The 23,590-nt window shown below is 45.1% G+C and overlaps 1 protein-coding gene across 1 annotated transcript in view; it reads left to right on the forward strand.

Annotated features, from left to right (window-relative positions):
- Window positions 1-23,590, forward strand: part of LOC144824267 (contactin-associated protein-like 5) — a 1,441,011-nt gene that overhangs the window by 1,279,033 nt on the left and 138,388 nt on the right. Inside the window, exons 16-17 of the mRNA XM_078683402.1 lie at window positions 6,006-6,133; window positions 6,610-6,780. Coding sequence (XP_078539528.1) covers window positions 6,006-6,133; window positions 6,610-6,780 — 299 coding nt within the window. The remainder of the gene's footprint in view (window positions 1-6,005; window positions 6,134-6,609; window positions 6,781-23,590) is intronic.

Here is a 23,590-nt window from a genome sequence, read left to right on the forward strand (position 1 = left end):
TGTGGTTGATAATTACGGTATATTGCCCGAGAGTACTTGGGATTGATGTATATTTGTGCTGAATGTTCAAACTATCAGCCTGAGACCTCAAAATCTGGCTATCTTCGCATATCTCAAGATATTGTGCTCATTTCTTCAAGTTCGCCGAATGTTCGAATGTTTCGAAGTAAATTTAGAAAATATTTGTACAATGCAACAACAATAAACTAATATATGATAAATATAAGAAAACAGCAAGTCTGCAATATAAATGTACTACTGTATTTTTTAAAATTTATTTAAGAGATTTGTAGAGCGCAACAGCTGCCCCAGCCAAGAGGTGTCCCGGCGTTAACAGCAAATAGGTGACCACATCGCAGGGAGAAACCAGAGCAACCTACACAGTGGGAAAGAGAAAAGTGTTCATAGCTTTCCTGAATTCGAGAAAGTTGCTGAGGCCTCAAAGATGGAGGGGCAGTGAGTTCCAGAGAATAGCCACTCTGTACCGGAAGGAATGGCCTCCAGCCCGGGTCCTCCTAGCTCGAGGGACCACTAGCAAATGTTGGCCCATGGAGCGAAGCTGACGGGAGGGGACATAAAAAGAGAGCAGATCAGTCAAAATGTATGGGGAGGCGAATTTCAAGATTTTAAAGGCTATGCAGAGAGCCTTGAACTCAATCTAATGAGCCACAGGCAGCCAATGAAGGCAGCGGATTGTGCTAGTCACAGAGCAGACTGCGCAGGCGCAAAAGAGCTCTTGCTGCGGCATTCTGTACTCTCAGTAGCCTGTGTACTTCCACCTTGTTAGCCCCCAGATACAGAGAGTTTGCGTAATCAAGCCTAGAAGTGATCAAGGACTGAGTGATAGTCTGTTTGGTTGAGGCATAGAAGAAACCCAAAATAGGTTTAAGTCCGCGCAATAAACTGTTAAAGGTGAAAGCCACCTTCTTCGTTTGGGTCTGGAAACTGAGAGAGGTGTCCATCCAAACCCCCAAGTTCTTTACAACTTGTTTAGGAGGATGGGGGTGCCTAGATTCGTGGGCCACCAATACTCATTCCATAACCCATGATCCCTACCCGCCAGCAACACCTCCAACTTGCTGGCATTCAGCTGGAGGCAGTTAGCTGTCATCCACCCGGCAACTGCAGCAAGATTGCCTGGAAACTTAGAGGCGTCGTGCTTAGAGTTGCTCGAGAGGGCTACCACCAGCTGAGTGTCGTTGGCGTAGGAGACCACAGTCAGTCCTCTGCTCTTGGCAATTACAGCCAAAGGTTGTACATACAATTTGAAGAGCAGAGGGCTCCGAGAAGAACCCTCTGGCACCCCATGTTTGATGGGAAAGGTGGATGAGGAAAAATGGGGAGCGATCACCTGATAGGTCCTATCAGAGAGAAAAGACGCTCACCACTTCAAAGCAAGGCCACCGATGCCAGCCTCTTCCAAACGGCGCAACAGAATTGCATGGGACACAGTGTCGAATGCGCCACTGAGATCCAAAAGGATCAGTGCCAATGTCTGTCCTGCATCCAGCGCTGTCCAGAGATGCTCTGTCACCGCCAAAAGCGAAAGCCATTTTGCGAGGGAACTAGAATATTTTTAACGGTCAAGTGGTCTGAGAGAATGGAGTTAATATATGCCTCCATGATATTGGCAGGCCCAGGTAGCAATGAAATTGGCCTGATGTTCTCTGTTCTTTTTTAATCCAATGAGGCTTTTGTGAGCAATGGTATCACCCTAGCTTGTTTCCATGCTTTGGGCACAACAGCTAAGCTGAGTGATTTATGGATCATTTGACGTAGGAGAGGAGAAATGGTTGGTAACATTTTCCTGAAGTGATCAGGTTTCAGTGGGTCGGCCGGTAATCCTGAATAATTTTAGCTCAGAGGGCAAATAAATGGTCCTGCTGCATCTGAGGGAAAACCTCTAAGGTGACAATCATGCCATTATTAGGTATCTCAGGGCAGCCGGCATGGGCCGTGGCAAACATTTATAAATGTCTTCTGCCTTTTTAGAAAAGAACGAGGCAAGCTCCTTGAATTGCCTGTTCGAAGTAATCAGTGGGCCAACGGCCCCCTTCTGATTTTTAAGACCTGAGACAATAGAGAAGATACTCTTAGCGGGATTGGTGCTGTTACTAAACGCTCGGTATGGATAGCCTTATGATAGATCTTTGCTTCATCTCGATAGTGAGCTGTGGATAACGAGTCAAAGTCCCTTCTCCAAAACCTTTCACGTTTTTTGCAGGTTTTCCGCAGCACAGCTAGTTTTTCAGTGTACCATGGGTTAGATTTAGAAGTGCGGGTCAGGGACCATTTAGCTGGGATCAGTTTATCCAGCGGCTGATTGATCCAATCCGAAAAGGCTGAATTAGCCTTGTCAGGATCCATCGGCAGCACCGGAATAGAAGCAGAAAGATGGTCATGGAGTTGATCCCAGTTTAATTTATGCCATGTGCGTTTAAGAGAGAGAGAGGGTTATCTAGTTTACGCACAGACACAATGCCCTGAATAGCCAAAGAGACAAAAAAAATGGTCAGACCAAGCCTTAGGGACCGGCGGTTGGACCGTGAGGGACAAAATATTAGTAAAGACAGGGTCTAACAGATGACCAGCCGAATGTGTAGGGCCAGAGACACACTGATTGAGCTGACAAGCAGCTAAATCCGCCACCAAATTGGCCACATCCACATCTAGGTGGTTATCGAAATGAAGGTTCAAGTCTCCTAAGATTGTAAAATTAGAGGTATTGACCTCCAAAATGCTGACGGTTTCAACAAGAGCTTCCCTAAAAACCTTGGATGGGCCCGGGGTACGATATACCAATAAACCAGTCAAGGTATATTTGGGATGAAAAACAATTTTAAAACAAGCACATTTGCAGCCCAAAATGGGCTGCTTAATGAAGGTGCAGGGATAGCTGGTTTTGACAATAACCGCAATACCCCCGCCTCTTGTTTCTCTATTGAGGGTATGATTAGCATAGCCCTCCGGGAGGGCCAGCCCCGGAATCGCCTCCGAGTCTACAGAAAGGCAAGTCTCGGTTAGAAACAAGGTATCAGGAGATTCAGTTTCCAAAAGATCATAGACATCAGCACAATGTTTAGCCAAGGATCGGCAATTAAGATGGAAAATAGTCATACTTTTGCCTGGGGAAGGGGGCAGGCATATGAAACTACAGGGATGATAGATGTAAAGTTACAGCATTTACATCTGAAAGGACCCTCTAAACCCCCCAAACCGTGTGCCTGACACCTAATGGACAGCGTCCTAAATGCTTAAAGCTCATTCCGGGAATAAATGTGTTACAATTTCGTAAAATTAGCAGCATGTCTGGTGTCTGGCGACGGCCTGGCGCAGACGGGCGCAGACGGGCTTGGCTTTGGCACGCCCGCTGCGCGCGTTTGCTGCGCGGTCGAAGTGACATGCGAGTTATGTATGCTCCGGTAACGGAAATGAGGAGAAGATGGCAGAGCCACGTCCCTCCACGCAAACAGCACACACTGCGGTAGACCAGAGACTGGCTAATAGTGCAGAGAGCAACACACAGTAAGTACAAAGTGTTAAAAGCAATTTTATAAAACAGTATTTAAAAGTTTTCAAGAATGGCAGGAAAAACACAGTGCAGGCACGGGCTGGCGAGCGCTATCACCTTTAACATTTTGCACACTGCTATCAAGCCTTGTCTGAGTAACTGTTTATTATAATTTTGTCCCTTTTTCAAAAAATCTTCATAAAATCTTTTATACATAAAATGATGCTTTTAGCACCTGTCAGAATTACATAGAGACTCCTTGTTTTCCTTTTAGATAATGTATTTTACATATCTTTATTAATTGTCTTTAACTTATACCAGTTGGGACATTGTTGTTTTCATACTTGTCTGAGTGATGGCAGAGAGGCAGTCAGATTGAACACAATTAAGAACAAATTACGATGATTACTGGGCATATTGGGTAATAATCACAAAGTAAGCATGTAAACATCACCATATTGAGAAGATAATACTAATAGGGATACACAGAATACTGACCTTGCAGCATTCACTACTTATGAAGGGGCTTAGAAGCAGTCTTAGGAGAATGATCATTCAAGAGGAGGTTGCTGTTGTGAGGATGCTTAAGTTGGAGGATCACAAGCTCAAGTGGCACGAGTCTTAGGCAATCATAGAATGGAAATGTAGGGTCTTTAGCTCTTGTTGAAACTTTTGTAAATTCACCTTCAATCTGAGGTGTGCTGGGAAGGACGAGAAGCACTGAGAATTAAGGGATCTTCCACCCAGCATTTTGCATCTGGTTGAGTGAAACAAAAACGAATACGTTTGAGGTGGTTGACCTTAAGTGCTTAAATCGTGAATATGACTGGGAGGCCTTATCTGGGCAGCCAGACGTTTTGTCCTGTATTAACTTCTTCACAATATATAGGTTCTAGAATTATGATTTCTCACTGTTAAGAAGCTGATGTAGGGTCATCAACCCAGGCATGGAGAGGATAAATTAATTCAATCAGAAAATTAGCTGCTGATTCATTGAATCTTAGTCATTTTCTCTTTCGGTAAGCTTTTGTACATGGCTTTGTCACAATGCATGTAGAATACTACTACAGCACGCACTAAGGAGGTCTTTCTGGGGACTTGCAGCAGAAGAAGGGCTCAGCAGAGTAGCCATAGCCGCTAGAATAAACACTTGGTGGTTGGATTTATGGTCTAACAAATGTAGGTGTCTCTCAAGCAGCTCACCCACCTTATGGACTTTCTATACTTGCAGTGCATGTAAGCTGGAGGCCTTCTTATAGAGGCTAATGGGTTAGGAAACTAGATGAAGCACTGTAGCTTGTGTTTTCATGTGTCTTCAATCCTAGCAAGTAAGTTAAAAAATAGGGGCTTAATGTGGAGTTTCGAGGGAACTGAACATCCTCTACATTTTGGGGGAAACTCTAAATTCAGAGTAGAATCCTGTGGCTAAATCCCATTAGCAAGAAAAAATTCAGCCAGTGGAGTGTACACTGTATTAACAGTTCCTCCATAAAGTGAAGGATTTTGAGTTCCCTCCAAACGGTAAATGAGGCACTAGATGTCCTAAAACCCATTGGTTTTTACAAACTGGAGCTCTGTTCGATAAGTCATTTTAGCTTACTCTCTAGTACTTCACACTTCCATCATGGACTCCACGTCCAAGGTTCTCATTGTAAGTGGTCTGATGTTTTCTGACCCCTGAGCAAAATGGATCATATCTGCACGTTATATGCATTTTAATGTTTGCTGGGCGCAGTAAAGTTTACATACTCAGTTAAATTTCTAAATATCAAATATATTTAACACAGAAAAAAAAGACCCGTTACTATGCCATGCAGATTTTTGTTCTAGTAATCACCAAAATCCTTGTGTTATTTCCCATTATAACAAACGTGCAGTATGTTCCATTTATTGCAACTGATAAATAGCTATCCTTGGGGACTTATTATCAGGTGCGATGAGTGGTGGCCGGGATGGCTCGCGGGTTGGGCGGATGGTTATGGGGGTGTCACAAAGGGCAGTCATGGGGGAGAACACGTGGGGAATAAAAAATAATAAACTTACCTTGAGTCTGGGTCCTGCATCTCTGCTCCTGCTCTCCTGTCTCTGACTCCAGGAACAGGAAGCAAGCAGCCAGGCTCCCTCCCCTAAGCCAGTCACAATGCAGCAATGTGATTGGTCTGAGCGCTTAGCCAGGGGCTGGAGGGGTGGGCATGTTCTCCATGCAGACTTCCCGTCTGTCAGCAAAGCAGCAGGACAGAAGCATAAAATGATGATAACTCTAAGTTATAATCATTTTATGTTTCTATTTGGCACTATTTAAAAGCAATGGAGAAACGATCCTACCGCCATAGACCTCTGATTTCACCTTTTATTCGGATTCTGTCTTGCTTCTCACATTTATCATTCTAATGTGAATTTTGTGATTAGCTCTAATTAGTTTCTCGATATAAACGCCATGCATTTGTGAGTTAATGACTTTATATGAAAAGGAACCATTTGCTTCATTTCACAGGACCAATGACACGGGCCTACTCACCTTTAAGGATCACTTGCCTGTGGCTCAGATCGTCATCACGGACACGAGCAGAACGAACTCAGCGGCAGCCTGGCGAGTCAGTCCCTTGCGTTGCTATGGTGCCAGTAAGTGCAGCACTCGGTCAGTGCCAGGCTTCCCTTTTATTTAATAGGGTATTTCCCTGCAACGCTGGAACTATAAGACCAGAGGCCACTCCTTCGGCTTGTGTCACTCTGTCCAGACCCCGAGGATAATTGAAGCAGACACAGGAGACAGAGAGCTATATCAGAAGGCAAGTTGTGTTTGCGGGAGGAGGGGAGAAAAGGGACATTGAATAGATCGATGAAAGAGAAAGGTAGAGAAAGGGAAGGAAGGTAGCGGGGACTGGTTTCTACATTTTTGCCAGGACTGCTTTTGGTTCGGTGTCAGCCCTGCTGCCCACGGTAAACCTCAATAGATTTCTCTTCATATGTTTCTACATCTAGAAGAGCCCTCTTTGTCTTACGTCTTCCCTTTTAAATTCAGGATTGTTCGCGAGAGACATTTTTTTCAATGTCAAATTGTGATAAAGCTGCTCTAAAAATTGTGTTTTCATTTCCAGGAAGCTTCTGGAATGCGGCCACCTTTCTGACGGAAGCGTCCTACCTGCACTTCTCCAAGTTTCCTGCTGAGCTCAGCGCAGACATTTCATTCTTCTTTAAAATGACAGCGGTGTCTGGTGTATTTTTAGAAAATCTCGGGGTTGCAGACTTCTTACGCGTTGTATTGCACTGTAAGTGAGATTTTATGAATTGCATTTTAATTCGTATTTAAACATGAAATCAGCCATCCTGTTGGATTTCTTTGATTATACATTCAAATCAAGGGCTGTCTACAGAATAACACACATTTTATCGGAAAGAATGCAAGACACGCAGTAGGTTTTGCTCTAAAAAAAAATACCGCTCTTTATTGTTGTACTACTTTAGAAGCGTATCTACCACCTGACTATGAGACAGATTCGTTTTGAATTTCGCATTGTGTGCTAGGTCCAGTGGTCGAAGTGGGGAAAAAAAGTAGAGGAACTGTCAGCAGAGAATCAGAGGGCGGGAATAACCTGAGGATTGGATCAGTGGACGGAGTCAGAGGCGTGGCCAAAATGCCCAAAACAGCCCAACTTTTAGTATTTGTTCACCATTTCACTGACCAGTTACAGCTTATTAGGTTATTTATTTCAACCAATAAATACCCATGATTATTTGAGGTTTACTATGAGTTCTTGACATTAAAATACATTCACAAAGTGGGATACGTTTCCAATCACAGAATAGCCTAGGCTTCGAGCCATGCAGTTTCTGTCATCAGCACTTCTCCTCCTTTTTTTCCACAAGCGCAGTTCAAACATGAATAGCAAAATATCCTAGTTTGCACATGTTTTTTATATAGTCATGGCTCTGCCATAGTTGACACAAAACACAGCATCTGCTACATAATCTGACAGTTTTAACTAATAAATTGTTCGTAGCTCAAACGGATCAAAAGTTACAAAAAAGTGACGTGTTGCTTCGATGTGGCCAGCCCTTCACAAAGGTCGACTGATCCCCTTACACACTACTGTATTTGTATGTTACACTGGTTCAAATAAGGCAAAATCTTTCCAGAGACTGTTAGCATGAGTTAAATGTCAAAATAATAAAGTATCAAAGCTTTAGCGCTGGTGGCACCCTGTACAACAATGTTTGTTAGTGCCACCCAATGACCACCTGTGCTACGGATTCCCTCACTACAACCTTTTAACATTGCGCCTCAAGTCTCTATAACAACACAGTCTCTCGGATGAATTTAATTTGATATACAGCACATCTTATACCAGTGTACGGTGTCAGAGCACTTTACATCACACTCATTACACAGAGACAATCAATTATACATGTGTAAATCACTGTATAGGAAATGCTACATAAGATCCAAGAACTACAAGGTGTAGGAGTCGCATGACAACCATACTAGTAGACAATATAGTTTAATAGTGATTGGTCTGGAGAAACACAAACTGAGAATATAAAACATAATACCATGGTTGGGGGTTCTAAACAATAATGAGAATTGATTTCCATCTAAATTAACACCTTTTGCAACATTAGGATAATCTAAGACTGGGGAAAAAAACAATATCGCTCTAATTTATACCTTGCAGTTTGCATGCAGCTCTTAGATGGCAGTTAATAGCTCACTGTTCTATGTTAGGATTTTAACTTATAGAATGCAAGTAACAAAAGGATCTGTCAGACAAAAGCAAGAACCCACTGACCTATTCACATTATGTGCACTTTGTGATCTGCATGGTACGTGTTCTTTGCAGCAGGCACATTAAGCATCTGCGTTTTCATTCCATGAGTCAAAACTTCCACTAGACAAAGTCTGATCTCACTCTCTCTCTCTAGGAAGGAGTTATCATGACATTTTTATTGTTTCTGAAATTTGCTGGAGGCCAGGAAGGAGGCAGCAAGTGCTTTCAAAATCATAATATACTTACAAACACAACGCTCCCACCAAAAGTCACCGCCTGGTGCGGTGACACCGGACGCACCGCCCTAGTGCTGGCCCTTCTCAAGAGTCCTGTGACCTCAGTGACAGAGTCACTGTTGCTCTAGGGTGTTCTGCTTCATAGACCTGCCCACAAGACTGGAGCTGAATTCAGTATGGATTGTGGTGGACAGGCATCAAGAATAACCTACACTTGCCTCTGCTAGGGTCCACCTGCAAGTGCTAAGACACCAGGTCTTCTAAGGTCTAGTGCGGCCTTCTAAGGTCAAACATGGGTATGGGCTCCCTCTGGAGAGTGGTCAGGAGGACTGGCCAAGAAGGCTGAACCTGGTTCCTCAGTTCCAAATTCAGCAGCTCTGACCACAGAGCCAAATCCTCTCCCCCACTGTACACCATACTGCCCCACTGAGAGAAACTCGCACTGCCTTGAACTGCAACCCAATTGTGCCCGCTATAAACATCTGGATGCGACTCAATTCAAATTACCCACTAGACAAGAGCAATATGCTGCCTAAAAAAAAGTACCAACATCCTGGAAAAAGCAAAGTAAAGAATTGAAATGTAAGAAGGAACAAAGTGGTTACCAATCCACCCATCAATCAGGCAATGCAGTACCTCCAGGACTGGTGCACTTCCCCACCTGGGCAAAACAGTGCTGTTCAAAGAAAGTCAAGAAAACAAAAGTAGGGCTCCACTGTCAAACTCTGTAAAGTGATGCAAATGTGTTTGGGTGTAAATAAATCAATCAGGCCACTTTGCGATCTCTCTGAATTGCTTTATTTCGTTTTTAGGTTTCGTAACCTGGCGAGGGGCGAAGCCACTCCCAGATCGAAATCTGTTGTTTCTAATAGTGAGGTTAGGACAGCCTCTGTTTCCAATTGGCTAGCTCCATAAATGGAGGCTAGCCATTGGGAGGCAGAGGCTGTCAATCGCGTTTTCTCTCGAAAACGCGATTCGGGGGCGTTTCTGGTGCTTTTTTTAAGCCCCGCCCCTTTGTCCCGGGCCGCGCTGCCATTGGCTGCCGGCCCGGGACACCCCCGTGACGTCATTCCCGGGCCGCGCTGTGATTGGCTGCCGGCCCGTGACGTCAGCCAATCACAGCGCGGCCCGGGACCTGACGTTTTTTTTTTGCTGTTTGTTTTCCTCATTTCATGCCGACCACGGCCGCCGGAAGAAGTCCAGGTGAGTGCGTTCCTCCCCCCCTCCCTCCCTATGTTCCGTGCCAGGGTGCTTAACTAACTCTGTCTTATACGTTTTAATATAATGTATGCCATTGCTAATTTTGATTTATAATCCTCTAAAACCCTGAACTGCAAGTACCAGAATGCAGTGTAGCACTGAGGGCTCTGACAGTGAAGCTGCAAGAGCCAAAGCCCCGTGCACGTGCTCCTTGTTTACAGTGTGTGCTCTCCCGAAGCCGGACTCAGTCACCGCTTCCCGTGTGCCGTGGCGTGTGATCTCTGCAAGCGCAGCTGTGTGCTGCCCTCAGACGGCTCTGTAGCCCTCCGAGGAAGGGCTCGTTGTGGTCCCCGAATCCAGTGCCTTGTGCGATGCTTGCTTTTATTTGTAGTTACTGCGACAACGGGTTTCAAAGCCTACTGGGTCTCATTGCAGGGTGTAAAGTGTGCACTACGTCATGGGTTGCTGTACGCAGTGTTTGGTTTTGGCACCCCGCCCGTGCATGCGTCGAGTGCCTCCGGGGTGAGCAGCCGGATCCTGCCGTGGGATCTCCGCCTTGGATGAGTTTTGTTTAACTCACTGAGTGTCCCACGTGTAGCTTTAATGACAGTCCGCACCCAGAGAGTGAGCTGTTTACTCCCTCACCTTGCTTTCATTTTACTTTGACAGCCAACCGGTTCTCCCATGGCCGAGGGTGCAGCTTGCGATGCTGGCGTATCACTGGGTCACTGGGGGGAGCTATGACAGTTTTAGGTAACTATGATGACAGGAATTGGGGGGGGGGTAGTTATCCGTCGTGCAGCAGGTGCAGTGGCACCAAGTCCCGCTGCACCCCATATAGGACTATTTTATTACTCTACTGATCACGGGAGGGGACATTAGCCGTGCTTGCATTAGGGCAGTAGTTCTTGTGATAGTGACAGGCGAGGGCTGACAGAACGAGAAGGCTGAATAAATGTACCCGGGTGGACCTGCTGTGCCCTATCTCTGCCGCCGGCATGTGCCCTTACCACCCACCCCTTCTGGAATCGAGGTTCATGCCCTTGTGCACCTGCCTGAAGCGCCCTAGGGCTCTCCTTAAACATCCACCCGTGTGCATGTACTCCCTGGCACATCCTCCCTGGCAATGCCCGGCTTCACGTTAAGAGCCTCGTGTGCTCGGACGTACCGCTCGTCACACTTCTCTGTGATCAGGAGGTGTACTAGTTCCTCTTTGCTCAATCTATGTCTGGACTTTTTCCTTTCTTTTACTCTCTCGTTTTGAAACATCCCGCGGTCCAATGCAGTCACCGGCCAAGCGCAGCTTGCAGCTGTCTCTTCCTGCTGCACTGTCTCCCTCTTGGCTGTTCCTTCCCAAAGCCGGCTTGTGTCCCTTGGCAGACACGTGGGGGCGAAGGGCACTTCACCAAATTAACTTTTTTTTCCCCTTGGACTCTTGTCAGGTCTGACACTTGTGTGGTTTGTTTATTTTGGGATGGCGTCTGGTGCACGCGTCGCTGCGAGAAATGAGCGCCAAATCCGCCTCTAGAACAGCTTCATATGCATTACATGTAATGTGTGCAGGAGACGCGCAAAATAACTTCGCTCTGGACTTACTTTTCAGTGCATGCAGTATTCAGCTGGCACAGGCGAGTCGTTTTGAGACAGCCACACAATAAATTCACTTTAGTAATAAGTTGCTATATTTAAAAACATGTACAGAATTGATTTTTTTTGTGGCAGTTTCACCCTGTTCCCGGTAATTCCAACCTTTCAGCATGATTAGAGTGTGGGAGAAAGCTTAATTGCGCACTATGCCTGACACCGAGAATTTTGTTGTAAAATGTGCCATTCAGGGCATGTAATTGTCCACTATCGACCTGTCAGGAGGGGAAATTATCTTGTCAAAGGAGCACATTAAGAACATTCACCCACAGAATAATACATTAGTGCACGCCAGTGCCCAGGCTGATGGGCTGACAGCGCATCTTCTGTTTCCTCTTCTCCCCCTCACTCTGTCAACTTCATCTGGTGATTTATTTTTATTGAAGTTTGTTCTTGAGTGTCCCATTCAATTACCTCACACTGAGATAATTCCCCTAAAATTGTATGTAGGTCAGGCCTTTTTTATTAGCACTGAAAGGAAGTCAACTCGCAGCAGAAACCGAGATTAAGAAAGGCGTGGCTATGGAATTATAGCAGTTTGGGCATAATCTTTTCAAATCAGCTTGACTTTTAGTGTGTCAGGCAATGAATGGATTCCTTTGAAGTCATGAAAAGGCAAATCTTAAGAGTTTTGACTAAGGCCTTACAAAGACAATACTGCAGAAATGTGTGATGAGAAGACAAAGGCATTGCAACACTGAAAGAAAAGCACCACCAGTACCACTCTGGGTAGACAAAGAAGGCTAATAAAGGTTTGAACATGAAGAGCCGCAGCCATGTGGGGGTGATCATTTCAAAGATGGCGGCATGGATAAAGAGCGGTAATAAAGAAAGTGTTGCAATGCGGGGATTGAAAAAGCCATGATTGTAGTGTATTTACTCAAAATAGAATCATAATAAGTAGCAGCAGCCTTACATTTTTGTGCATGTTACAGTAAGCACAGTGCTGCCCTGACAGAAGGCTGCGTAGAGGGTCGTTATTCCCTAGGCACCCTGCTTTCTCATGGTGCAACATTTATTTATACATTTTAAAGCAACGGGGCCCTATTTGTTAAAGATGAAGTAACTAACATGACTAGTACCTCTAGATCACACTGATGATGGATCTGCCTTGGTTTCTCTTTCACTGGATATTTTTTTGAACTTTGAAACAGTTCCTCATACTACGAAGGACTCCGCTTCAATTTTTTGACTCTGGACTCCACAAATACATGAGTGATGCAGCCTGAGTTATATTTTGCTGGATTTTCTCCCATGGCTATAACATCTGAGAACACCAGTGCTGTGTTCCAAGCACTCTTTGCTAAATCAAAGTCTCAGAAAGTGTAGACTTGCATCTGCTCTGTGGTCTCTGGACAGTAACGGCACCCAGAATCTTATTTCTTTACAGTGACGGGGTCTCTCTTGAGTAGCAACACCTTTGCCTCAATCTAGTGTTCTAAAGCCCTGCAGGTTCGATATAGTTGAGGCACCTTCCCCAAATACCTGAATTCTGGATTTCAGAGTTGAACCTGGGGGCTGCCAGAAATCAGAAAAGCCAGACTGCTGCTAGAGTAAAGTTGGTTCCGTGAATAGTTTCCTTGAGCACTCGCCTTCTTCCTCTGCCTTTCCTGTAAACTCCTTTTTTCAGCTACCTTACCCTCTTTCTAGAACCCCCCTCTTGCTTTCCTAATTTCGCTCCCATTTTGTGAAATGTCACTCATACATCCTTACATCCACGCTTTCACTCATCCATCTATCTATTCATTCATCCTTTCACTTATCAATACATCAATGCATCCATAATTTCTCTCATCCATCCACTGACTGATGCATCAGCCTCCCTTTTATTGATCCATCCACCATTTCAATAATACATCCACCTGTTTTTACACATCCATCTACACTTCCACCAATAAAATAATTAATTTACTCTCATCCAACATTCCACTCATGCATCCATCCATCTTTTCTCTCATTATCCATCCACCCTTTCACTCATTATCCATCCACCCTTTCACTCATCTATCCATCCTTTCACTCATCCATCCACCCTTACGCATACATCCACCGTTTCACACATACATCTATTTATTTACGCTTTCTCTCATCCATCCTTCCACTCATTCACTCATCTATCCATCCTTTCCCTCATCATTCCATTCACCCCTTCACTCATCCATTCATACTTTCACTAATCCATCCAGCTATGGCTTCCTTGTATAACACATTTTGTCTGCAAAATGTCTGTAATATACATTAAAAATAAATTAAAAAATAGATTAATTTTTAAAGACAATCTTGGAAATAGTTTAAGTGATGAGCGCAAAAATCTGTAGAACAGAGCTGGCTCTTTCACACCACACCTCCCCTTCACTCCCACCCCCTTTGAAAGGCTGGGGCCCTGGGCCAGAGTCCACTTTGCAGATGCCTTAAAAGTTCTCTGAAAAAGTAGAGCTAACTCTCCCAGGAGGGGGTTAATTCACAGCGCTGAAATGCTTCAGCTGCAATGGGAGGCAAGGGGTCTCCTCTACTAAAACTGAAAGCGTGTCTAACTTTTTGTAAGGCGAAACCGTTGCATTGTAAATGCTTGTTTTATTTATTATTCATATGGTGAACCTTTGATTCCTGAGGTTGCACTGTGGAACGCAAAAATGTCAGCAACATTTATTTTTATTTTTTGGATACATTTCCCAGGGGAACAAATAAAAGAAAGGAGGAAAGAGAGGATGCAAACCATTCTTGAAGTCACAGTTTTCAGGAAGTGAGGAGGAGCTAATCATAAAGACAGGGAATAAGTAGAAGAAAGACTGGGGATCAGCTGCCAGAGGCAGAGCAGAAGTGGACACTGTCCCTGTGTTCTCTGGGCAAGAAGGAAAAGAGTCCTTTTCCTCCTCAGCCCCCCATGCCCGTTCCTGAACGCCGAGCGTTCTATGCAGGCCTTGGCTATTTCTGCCAGGGACGAATGTTTAAAATAAAAAAAAGGAGGGGAACGGAATCTACTGAATAAAAGAAGTAGGGGAACTCCGTGCCCTGCCGATCCAGCCCACTTGGACCACTGGCTAGGCCGCACAATTCTGAAATGCGGTTGCAGGTAACAAATTAAAAATGCTGATTAAAAGAATGCATACATTGATATGTAAATAATTGACAAACATATTTCGACATTTCTGCTCTAATGAGACAAGTTTATTAAATACTTCATAATTCCCAATACGAGGTTCAGGTTTTACCGTAATGTGCCCGGGAGACTTCAAGAGGGAAGGGAAGAGGTGTGGTGCAGCGGCCAGGGCGGCTGACTCCAAAACAAGGGGCTCACAGTTCGATCCCCGGGGCAGAGTAGCCTAGCATCCTGTGACTTTGTGCAATAGCTCGTTTAATCTTCCCGACTGCCCACCGCGCCGGCAAATCTCATCTGAGGTAGCTGCGCGCTTTACACATGCTGGTATTAAGACGGAGACATGAGAGTTTCAAGGTTCTTGAAGGGTGTCTCCTGACAAATTCACCTGGCTTTCCTATTGCAGAGGCAGTATGGTTGTGACCTACGTTCCCTCTAGGGCGCACGCGTGCGCCTGCCCGCTCCTGCCCTGACGTCACCGCGCACCGTCCCGCGTGGAGCACGCACACAGGACGTCCCGCGAGAGAGTTGCGCCGCCGGCCGCTTTAAAGAGGCGAGCGGCGCGATCATCACTCATCAGGCACTTTTGAATCTGGTGCGGGCATAAGGAGTGCAGGTAAGGATGCGGGTGGTGGCTGGTGGGCTGTGGAGCGTGTGGGGCAGACTGTGGCTTTTGTTTAAGTATTGCTGTTAATCAGAGCCCCTTCACGGGCTCCGATTAACAGCAATACTTAAACAAAAGACCAGAGTTACTGACACAGCGTGTACTTTAGCACACGCTGTGTTTGGAAACCGTCTCTACGCTTTTGTTAGTAAACGAGGGGTAGACTCTGGCCTTTTGTTTAAGTATTGCTGTTAATCGGAGCCCGTGAAGGGGCTCTGATTAACAGCAATACTTAAACAAAAGCCACAGCGGCTGGGGAAACGAGCGGAACAGGAGGCAAAAGGGGCACAAAAACCGGGAAAAATGAAGTGGGACAGAGGGCAGAAGGGCACCAAAAAACAAGGGAAAAACGAGTAGAACACAGGACAGAAAGGCACAAAATGAGTGGGACAGAGGGCAGAAGGGCACCAAAAACGAGTGGGACAGAGGGCAGAAGGGCACCAAAAACAAGGGAAAAACGAGTAGAACACAGGACAGATGGGCACAAAAAACTAATGGCACAGAGGCAAAATACAGAAATATAGGGGCAGCTAAGAACAGAAGGCAGAACGGGCAGAGAGGCACTGGGGGACACGGGCAGCGAGGGGTACAGAAGGAAAGACCGGGCAGAGAGAGCATGGGGACAGCGAGGGAACAGAGGGAAGAAAAAGGGGCACAGATTTTCCTGCTGCTGTCTGATTGCTCACTTTCCACAAGCCCTTGCGTACCACTGATTAATACACTGCTGTATTCATACATGTCCATGCCAATAGACCCAATTCAGGCTGTCTCCCTCTTGAAAATGCCTTTCGAGAACGGACTTCGGAGGAGGCGACTCTCCATTATCACTGCCAGCACCAGGCTTGGGACCCATCTTTGCAACCCACGACTTGCCGGACCCGCTGCGCGGGTCCCGCTGCGGAAAAGGACACTCTGCAGGGAGCACAAGGGGAGCCTAAAAACCTTTTTTGTCATCTTGGTCACCGGCAGGGCTGCGAGCAGGCGAGCAGGGACTCCATTGCCCAGGAGTCCCTGCGTGCAACACCTGTGGCCGCTCTCCCTGCCGGCAACGCCCCCTGACAGCGGGGTAAAAACTCAGCGTTTCCCGTGTTGAAGTGGGAAACCTTTCGAGAACGGACTTCGGAGGAGGCGACTCTCCATTATCACTGCCAGCACCAGGCTTGGGACCCATCTTTGCAACCCACGACTTGCCGGACCCGCTGCGCGGGTCCCGCTGCGGAAAAGGACACTCTGCAGGGAGCACAAGGGGAGCCTAAAAACCTTTTTTGTCATCTTGGTCACCGGCAGGGCTGCGAGCAGGCGAGCAGGGACTCCATTGCCCAGGATTCCCTGCGTGCAACACCTGTGGCCGCTCTCCCTGCCGGCAACGCCCACTGCTCTACCCTATTTATTAGAGCAGTACTTCCGCTGCGCGGGAGCGACCGGGGCGAAGACCGGGCAAAGAGCGGGCCGTTTGAGGCCGTTCGAGTACGGCGAAGTCCGGCCTAGGCCCACTCCCCCTGGTCATTTCGTATACTACCCATAATGCCTTTGAGATCAGGTAAGGAGCGCAATGTTCAAATAAATACTTCCAACGGCGTTGTCTCAGGACCCTTGGATGCTTTTACTACACGGGCCACTGGCATCTTAGAGAAAGAAATTGCCATGGTCGAGAAAAGGCTCTCAATAGACTTGATTAGTGGTAAACGATCCTCATTGGGGGCCTTAGCTACATCTATTTCCCCTGCACCATCTGTACCTCATGCTGCCTTCAATTGCGTTCATACCACCTTTACGGACGCAATAGTCCATATAGAAAATACTGGAGGTAGCCCTACTACAGGGGACAAAACAATGGAAGGAAGGCTTAGTATTGACGACTCTATAGATACGCAGGAGACTGGGATGGAGGATAACGACTCTGCGATTAGTGAGGAGCAGGACTTTAGCCAGCTATCCGGAACTCCTCTCTTTAATCAATCCATTATCTCTAATCCTGCTGAAAATGCTAATCCACCTATTTCCAATTCTGCCCCCAATACCAAGAAGAGAAAATGGGATCTTACAATGTCAAGGGAAAGCAATACGAAACCCAAAAAAGTTAATAGAGCCCAGGGAGAACGGCGACAGGGGTCTGAGCCCCAACCAAATTTGTCAAAACCCCCGGTGCCTAATAATTTGCTATGCCCCTCACTTTTGACTTTGGGTTCCTCCACTACTTGTCCCATGTGCCTGAATAGTGATGAGGCTTTGCTGGTAAAAATGGAGGCAATGTTCAAAACACTACTTTTGCCAGTCCTGGAGCGGACAAGGCTCATGACCTCAAAGATCGATAGCATGGAGGGCATGATTCAATCAAACCACGCAATGTTACAAGCATTGTGTGGCTTGAGTGATAAGGGCACTGCCAATGCACTAGCACCAAGCGAGGCACCCAGTAAGGTTACTTATAAGAACATGGAAAACGATAAAAATCCCCTAAATAAAACGACAGGAATAAATAAGATCTTAGCCAAAGGGGGCCAAAAAACTAATACTTCTTATACCACCTCTTCCAAATCAGGAGCTAGTTCTCAGACCCAGGTACCAAAGCCCCAAACGAAAATAGAGGCTAAACAAAATATGGTTGGGCGCCAACACAGGGGTTCTTTACTGCAATCTAACTTAAACCGTCCCTCACCAAGTACTTTAAGAACTCAAAATACTGCCACTACTAGTCGCAGGGAGGGAGGGCGTAAAAGGCCAAACATTCCCAGTGTTGATCTTCCACCCGAAGCGGCTTTACATACTATCGTTTTGACAGGCGTAGCACCATTAAAACCAGGGTCTAGAGAATCGTATGGTGACCTTCGTAATAAAGTCACCTTTTGGCTGAACAAAAATCGTCCACTGCCCCCCTCCACTCCTACGGAGATATTGTATGTGAGGAGAGTAGATTGGGTGGGGCCTGAGGCAAAAGATTTGGAAGGAGATTGTATCCTTATATCGTTTAAAGACTCATGGGTAGTAGACACTATTAAACGAGGGCCCAGATTTGCAAGGCAGGGGGATGTTCAAACCCTAGATTTATCCTACTTCTATCCGCGCAGGCATATATCGCTTCAATCTTATCCTTTGTTTTGTAAAGGTTCTGCTGCGAGACATCCCATGGTATTGACCCCGATTGACAGCCAGCGCCCCTTTCTCTTTAATCATTTTGGCCCCCTTTCTGGCTTGGAAGCTATAGATTGACTTAGTGATCCCATTGGTGAGACTCCGATTGGTAGCGTGATAACTCAAGCCCCTAGTGACTATAATGTGGTATGCCCAATTCAATTGAACAATCTAGTTGTCGGGGAAGGAAGCCGAAGATATTTGCCAAATAGTCCTAGACTAGAGGTAGTCCCCGAGGGGTTTCGGATTGAGGAGAAAATCATTGCCCCGGTAGATTGTGTCAAGTACCCAGTGGATAATGACGATATAGGGGCTGCACCTGGATATGTACAGCCCCTAAACCCTTTGTTGCCAGGCAATTTGAATGACCATCTGAAAATTTTGTCCTGGAACATAGCGGGTATCAAGGCACGCCTCGTGTCTGCGGATTGGTCAAGTTTTATGGACATCTACGATATTATCCTGTTGCAGGAAACATGGGCAACGGAGCCTGTCCATAAGCTGGGCTATGATAACTTTTTCAAACCCGCAATCAAAGGAGGTAAAGGGCGGGCCGCAGGTGGCTTGTTAATTTGGGTGAAACAATCCTTGGGCTTCTATCCAACAGAGTCCCCGGTGGAGAATCAGGATCTGCTGTCCATTATATTAAACAAAGGGAACAAGCAAGTTATGAATATTATTAACATTTATGCTAGAGGCCTTCCTGGTGGTCGATGCCCACCTTTGTTGAACCTTGTTGATCACATGATAATGAAAATGGACGGAGGTGTCACTACCATCATTGCTGGGGACCTAAATTGCACTATAGAACCTGTGCTAGATATGGGTGACACATGGACCATGGCAAATGATTCTGCATGGGGCATACCAGACCTGCAAGTGGAGAAGATGGCTAAAGCAACAGAGGCCGCAGTATCCTGGACGGCCTTCTGTTTAGAAAATGGGTTCCGGGCATGTAATGGCCGTTCTGCCTCTGACGTAAAGGGAAAATGTACTTTTGATAATGGCCAGAGACAAAGTCGCATTGATTACATTTTATTGGATATGGAGCATTGGGCTCTCTTAATTGACATGGTAGTTTTAGAGCGCCCGGAAAGCGACCATAACCCACTGTCGTTATCTATGAATATACCGGATTTAAATAGAAGGGAAGAACCATCTGCAACTTATACAAGGGGATGCTATACTTACCAATGACAGGAGGAGACTGAAGTGGTCATGGGTTATGGAAAATGAGTACTTACTAAATAATGTTAATGTTGTAGTGGGAAATGCACTTAACGAAATGTTGCAAATAGATATGTCGGGGGCGGCGGCTGGAGCTGTAAATAGTGTAATGGGTGTTCATGTTAAGTGCTTTGACAGCTTAAAAACAATGCTATCTAAACCATGTGGGAAGGCTGTTACTAAAACTAACCTTCTACCCCAAAAATGGTATAACAAGGACTGTAGAGAGGCACATGCAGCCCTCATCTCTGCCATCAAATCTCGGGACATGGTTATAGTGAGAGCTGCTAGACTCCATTACAAAAAAATCATCAGTAAAGCCAAACGGGAGTGGGAGGATGAGTTCTGGTTAGATCTTTTAGAAGCATCATCCTCTAACAACCAGAAAAGGTTTTGGGATCTGGTCAAATGGGGTAAAAGCATTGACTCTTCTACACCCGGAAATAATGTGCCACTTGAGGATTGGGTTTCTTTTTACTCGGCACAATTTAGAGCTGGGGACGATGAGACCCCAAATCCGTTAAGCAATCCACTCATGCAGACCCCAGGTAGCGGAAAACGTACTTTTACGGAGTCTGAGGTCGAGCTGGCATTGGCACTTACCATGCGAGGCAAAGCCCCTGGCATGGACCTAATCCCGGCGGATCTTTTTAAATCTAATCCCACTTTGTGGCTCCCGTATATCACTAGAATAGCTAATACTTTGGCACTTGGAGCTACAGTCCCGAAATCCTGGAAAGGGGCTGAAGTAGTTCCAGTATATAAAAAGGGTGATAAATCTATTCCAGCAAACTACCGCCCTATCAGCTTAATTGATTCGATTCAAAAGATAGTGGCGCGTATGGTCTTGGGAAGGGTCCAGGGTTGGATAGAAATGGAGAATATTCTGTCCCCCATGCAGCTGGGCTTCAGATCGGGAATGAGCACCATAGATCAGGTTTTTAGATTCTGCCTGATCTATTGGAAGGAGGTTTGGTTAGGTGGTGGTAACATCTATGCTGCATTCATCGATCTGAAGTCCGCCTTCGATCTGGTTCCCAGGAACAGGTTGTGGGGTGTCTTGGTAACCCTGGGATGCCCACCGGAATTATTGGACCTCATTATAAGACTCCATGAGGACAATTTTGCGAGGGTAAGGTGGGGGGGGCAGGGTCAAGTTACAGAAACATTCCCCGTAACCCGAGGTGTTCACCAGGGGTGTGTTCTGGCCCCTACCCTGTTCCTCCTTCTTATTAACCAAGTTGTTAAATTTTTCCTGGATACTCCTACTGATGCCCCAATGTTGGCAGGGATGAGGTTTCCGTTACTCATCTTTGCAGATGACACTCTAATCCTCTCCAAAACACGCAGCGGACTACAGCGGGCATTGGACCGCTTTGAGGAGTTCTGTGCCATCAACAACCTGGTAGTAAACGTGGGGAAAACAAAATTTATGGTCTTCACAAAAAACCATCCAGTCCGAAGTTCAGTGAAGATGAATGGAGTAAATCTAGAACAGGTTGATACCATGACCTACTTAGGGGTTACACTTGATAGCCGCCTGAGATGGAAGGACCAGATTATTATGCAACAACTTAAACTTGCCAGGTTGACTGGTTGTCTTGTTAAAAAGCAGAAGGAATCAATCACTAGACGGGTCCTGCCGGCCCTTAAGATCTATGATGTTAAAATATCTACAGCCATTTTATATGGCGCTGATCTGTGGGGTCATACGGACCTGTCTAATTTGTATAAAACTCAATGTAGATTCCTTCGAAATCTTGTGGGCCTTCCACAATCTACACCCTCGCTCCCTCTCTGCCTGGACCTTGGTTCCCCCCCCATTAATGAAATGGCAAGATTCAGGTTAGTGGCATTGTGGAGACGAATATGGACATCCCCAGACTTATTCCTTTTTGCAAAGGAATTGACGGAAGTGAGGTCTATCAGGGGCTCAGGGAAAATACCATGGCTCATTGCGGTAAAAACAATTCTGATAGATATGGGTTTGGAACATCTTTGGTCTTCCCCACAATCAAATTCGTTTCCACCTAAAGATGAATTTAAATCTTTATATCTGACCACCACCCGCTTAAATAGAGTGATGCGGTCCAATAAAAATGACCTCACGGGCAGGTTCCTAACATTTAAAATTGACCCATTGAGAGAGCAATACTGGGATGTTATTTCCCGACCGCTAGATAAGAAACTGTACCATCAGTTTAGAGTGGGCGTGTTGCCATTAAACACTTTTCTGAATAAGTGGTCGACAGGGATATCACCCTATTGTATGTCCTGCTCAGGTCATATTGAGTCAGAAGGTCATTTCTTCTTTGCCTGTCCTAGGTATGGAGCACCTAGGAAAAAATGGCTAAAATCTCTGTTTAAAAATTTGCCGTATAAAACAGCGATAGAAGCCATACAGGCGGTCAGGACCAACACCTCAGAGGTTTATGTGGTAGCCTTGGCAAAGTATTTGGGCTGGGCTTGGCTCCTTAGGTTAAAAAAGTGTTCACCTTAGTGCCAAGTACAAAAGTTGTTCTGTTATTTGCTATAATCTGTTTAGTTCAAGCATCCAACTGTAAAATTGTCAGATGACCACGTATTATTAACTATATTCATTGTTCGTATTCTAGATCGGTAATCCTAACCTCTTAATGTAATATTTTTGATTGTTCTTATTTCCTTCCCAAATTTTTACATAAAATATTCAGGTCTTCTTTTATTAATTGAAATGTAATCCTGTTTTATTCACTTGATAAGAAATGTCTTTTTTTTGTCTTTTTTTTTTTTTTTTTTTTTGAGCACTCATATATCTTTGGAATTGCTGAAATAATATTTACGTGTATTGATTCTTTTTGGTTATTTTAAATGAACTAGTTACATTTTTTGTATTTTAGTATGTCTTTTATGATTGTTAATAATCGAAATAAAGACTTAAAAACCTGAACCTGCCTCTGCTTCAAAAGGCGTTTTTAAAAAGTAATTTAAGTTGTACAAATCACTAGGGTATCCATTTTGGGAATTGTGAGTCTGCCATTTTTTTACAAGACATTTGTTGCATGAATTACATGCCAATATCATGCGCCTCAGGCTGGACCAAGGTTTCAGATTGCTTATGTCTTGCGCTTTTCTAAACTTGAAGTGTACTTGCCAGTGTAACCAATTCATGTCATGGCGTGCTTATCCAATTTGCAAACTGCCCTTAAGACCCTATTTGTGGACCTGTATGTGTGAAAATGCACCATCTTTTCACTTTTTGAAGTAAACATTTTAAGTGCCATTTGGCGCCGCAGAAACGTGCGGTTTGGTTCCTGGCGCACATAGCCATGGTTGCAGCGCACAGAGACTCTCCACTGCCGCACACAGAGGAAAAAAATTAGAGGGAACATTGGTTGTGACATAGTTTTTTTTCCCAGTCCAACCTAACAACAAAAGTAGGGGCGGGGGAGTCTAGGACTATAAACTACCTGTCATTTCTTAATCAATATTTAGTTCTAGTTTCCAGTATGTTTAGATTCAGTTCCTTCCAGACTCTTCCACCAATTTATGAAATATTTTGAAGAGCCAAACACTTCTCCTAGGCTTCCAGGCGTAACATATCACATGCAAATCTTATATAAATGTTCTTGTTGGCACTAGCGCATTGAAGATTTAACTGTCCTCATCAATAAGATTGGCTGGACATTTTCTACTACAACTAATACCAGTTCCGCCTCCCGTTTTGTTAGATATTTGTGTTGTCCCTCTATAAAGAGGTTCCAGAGAATGAAATATAATTTTGAAACACAGTTCCTCGCCTTCTGTTAGGGAAATAGAGATTCCTAAAGTGTATTGACTCTTTGTCCCACTGTTTTACAAATTTCTCTCCGCGCCCTTTACAGAATATTAGCATATAAATATGTTGGAGAGATAAATCAAAATTCTCTACCCTGAACAAACCATTTTTTATCCCACCACCCTTAAACCAATCTCCTAAACAAGGTGGATCATTATTTTTTGAGGTTTCAAATGTAAGCTTATTCAAACCGGGTGGGAAAAGATTGAAGGTAATAGGTGTACTTTGCATTTGCAGTAATTTGTCAACTTCTCATCACTGTATCCCAGCGCTCAAACAGGGTAGTCTCTTACCTG

The sequence above is a fragment of the Lissotriton helveticus genome, chromosome 3_1, assembly GCF_964261635.1.
Source record: "Lissotriton helveticus chromosome 3_1, aLisHel1.1, whole genome shotgun sequence".
In the NCBI taxonomy this organism is placed as follows: Eukaryota; Metazoa; Chordata; class Amphibia; order Caudata; family Salamandridae; genus Lissotriton; species Lissotriton helveticus.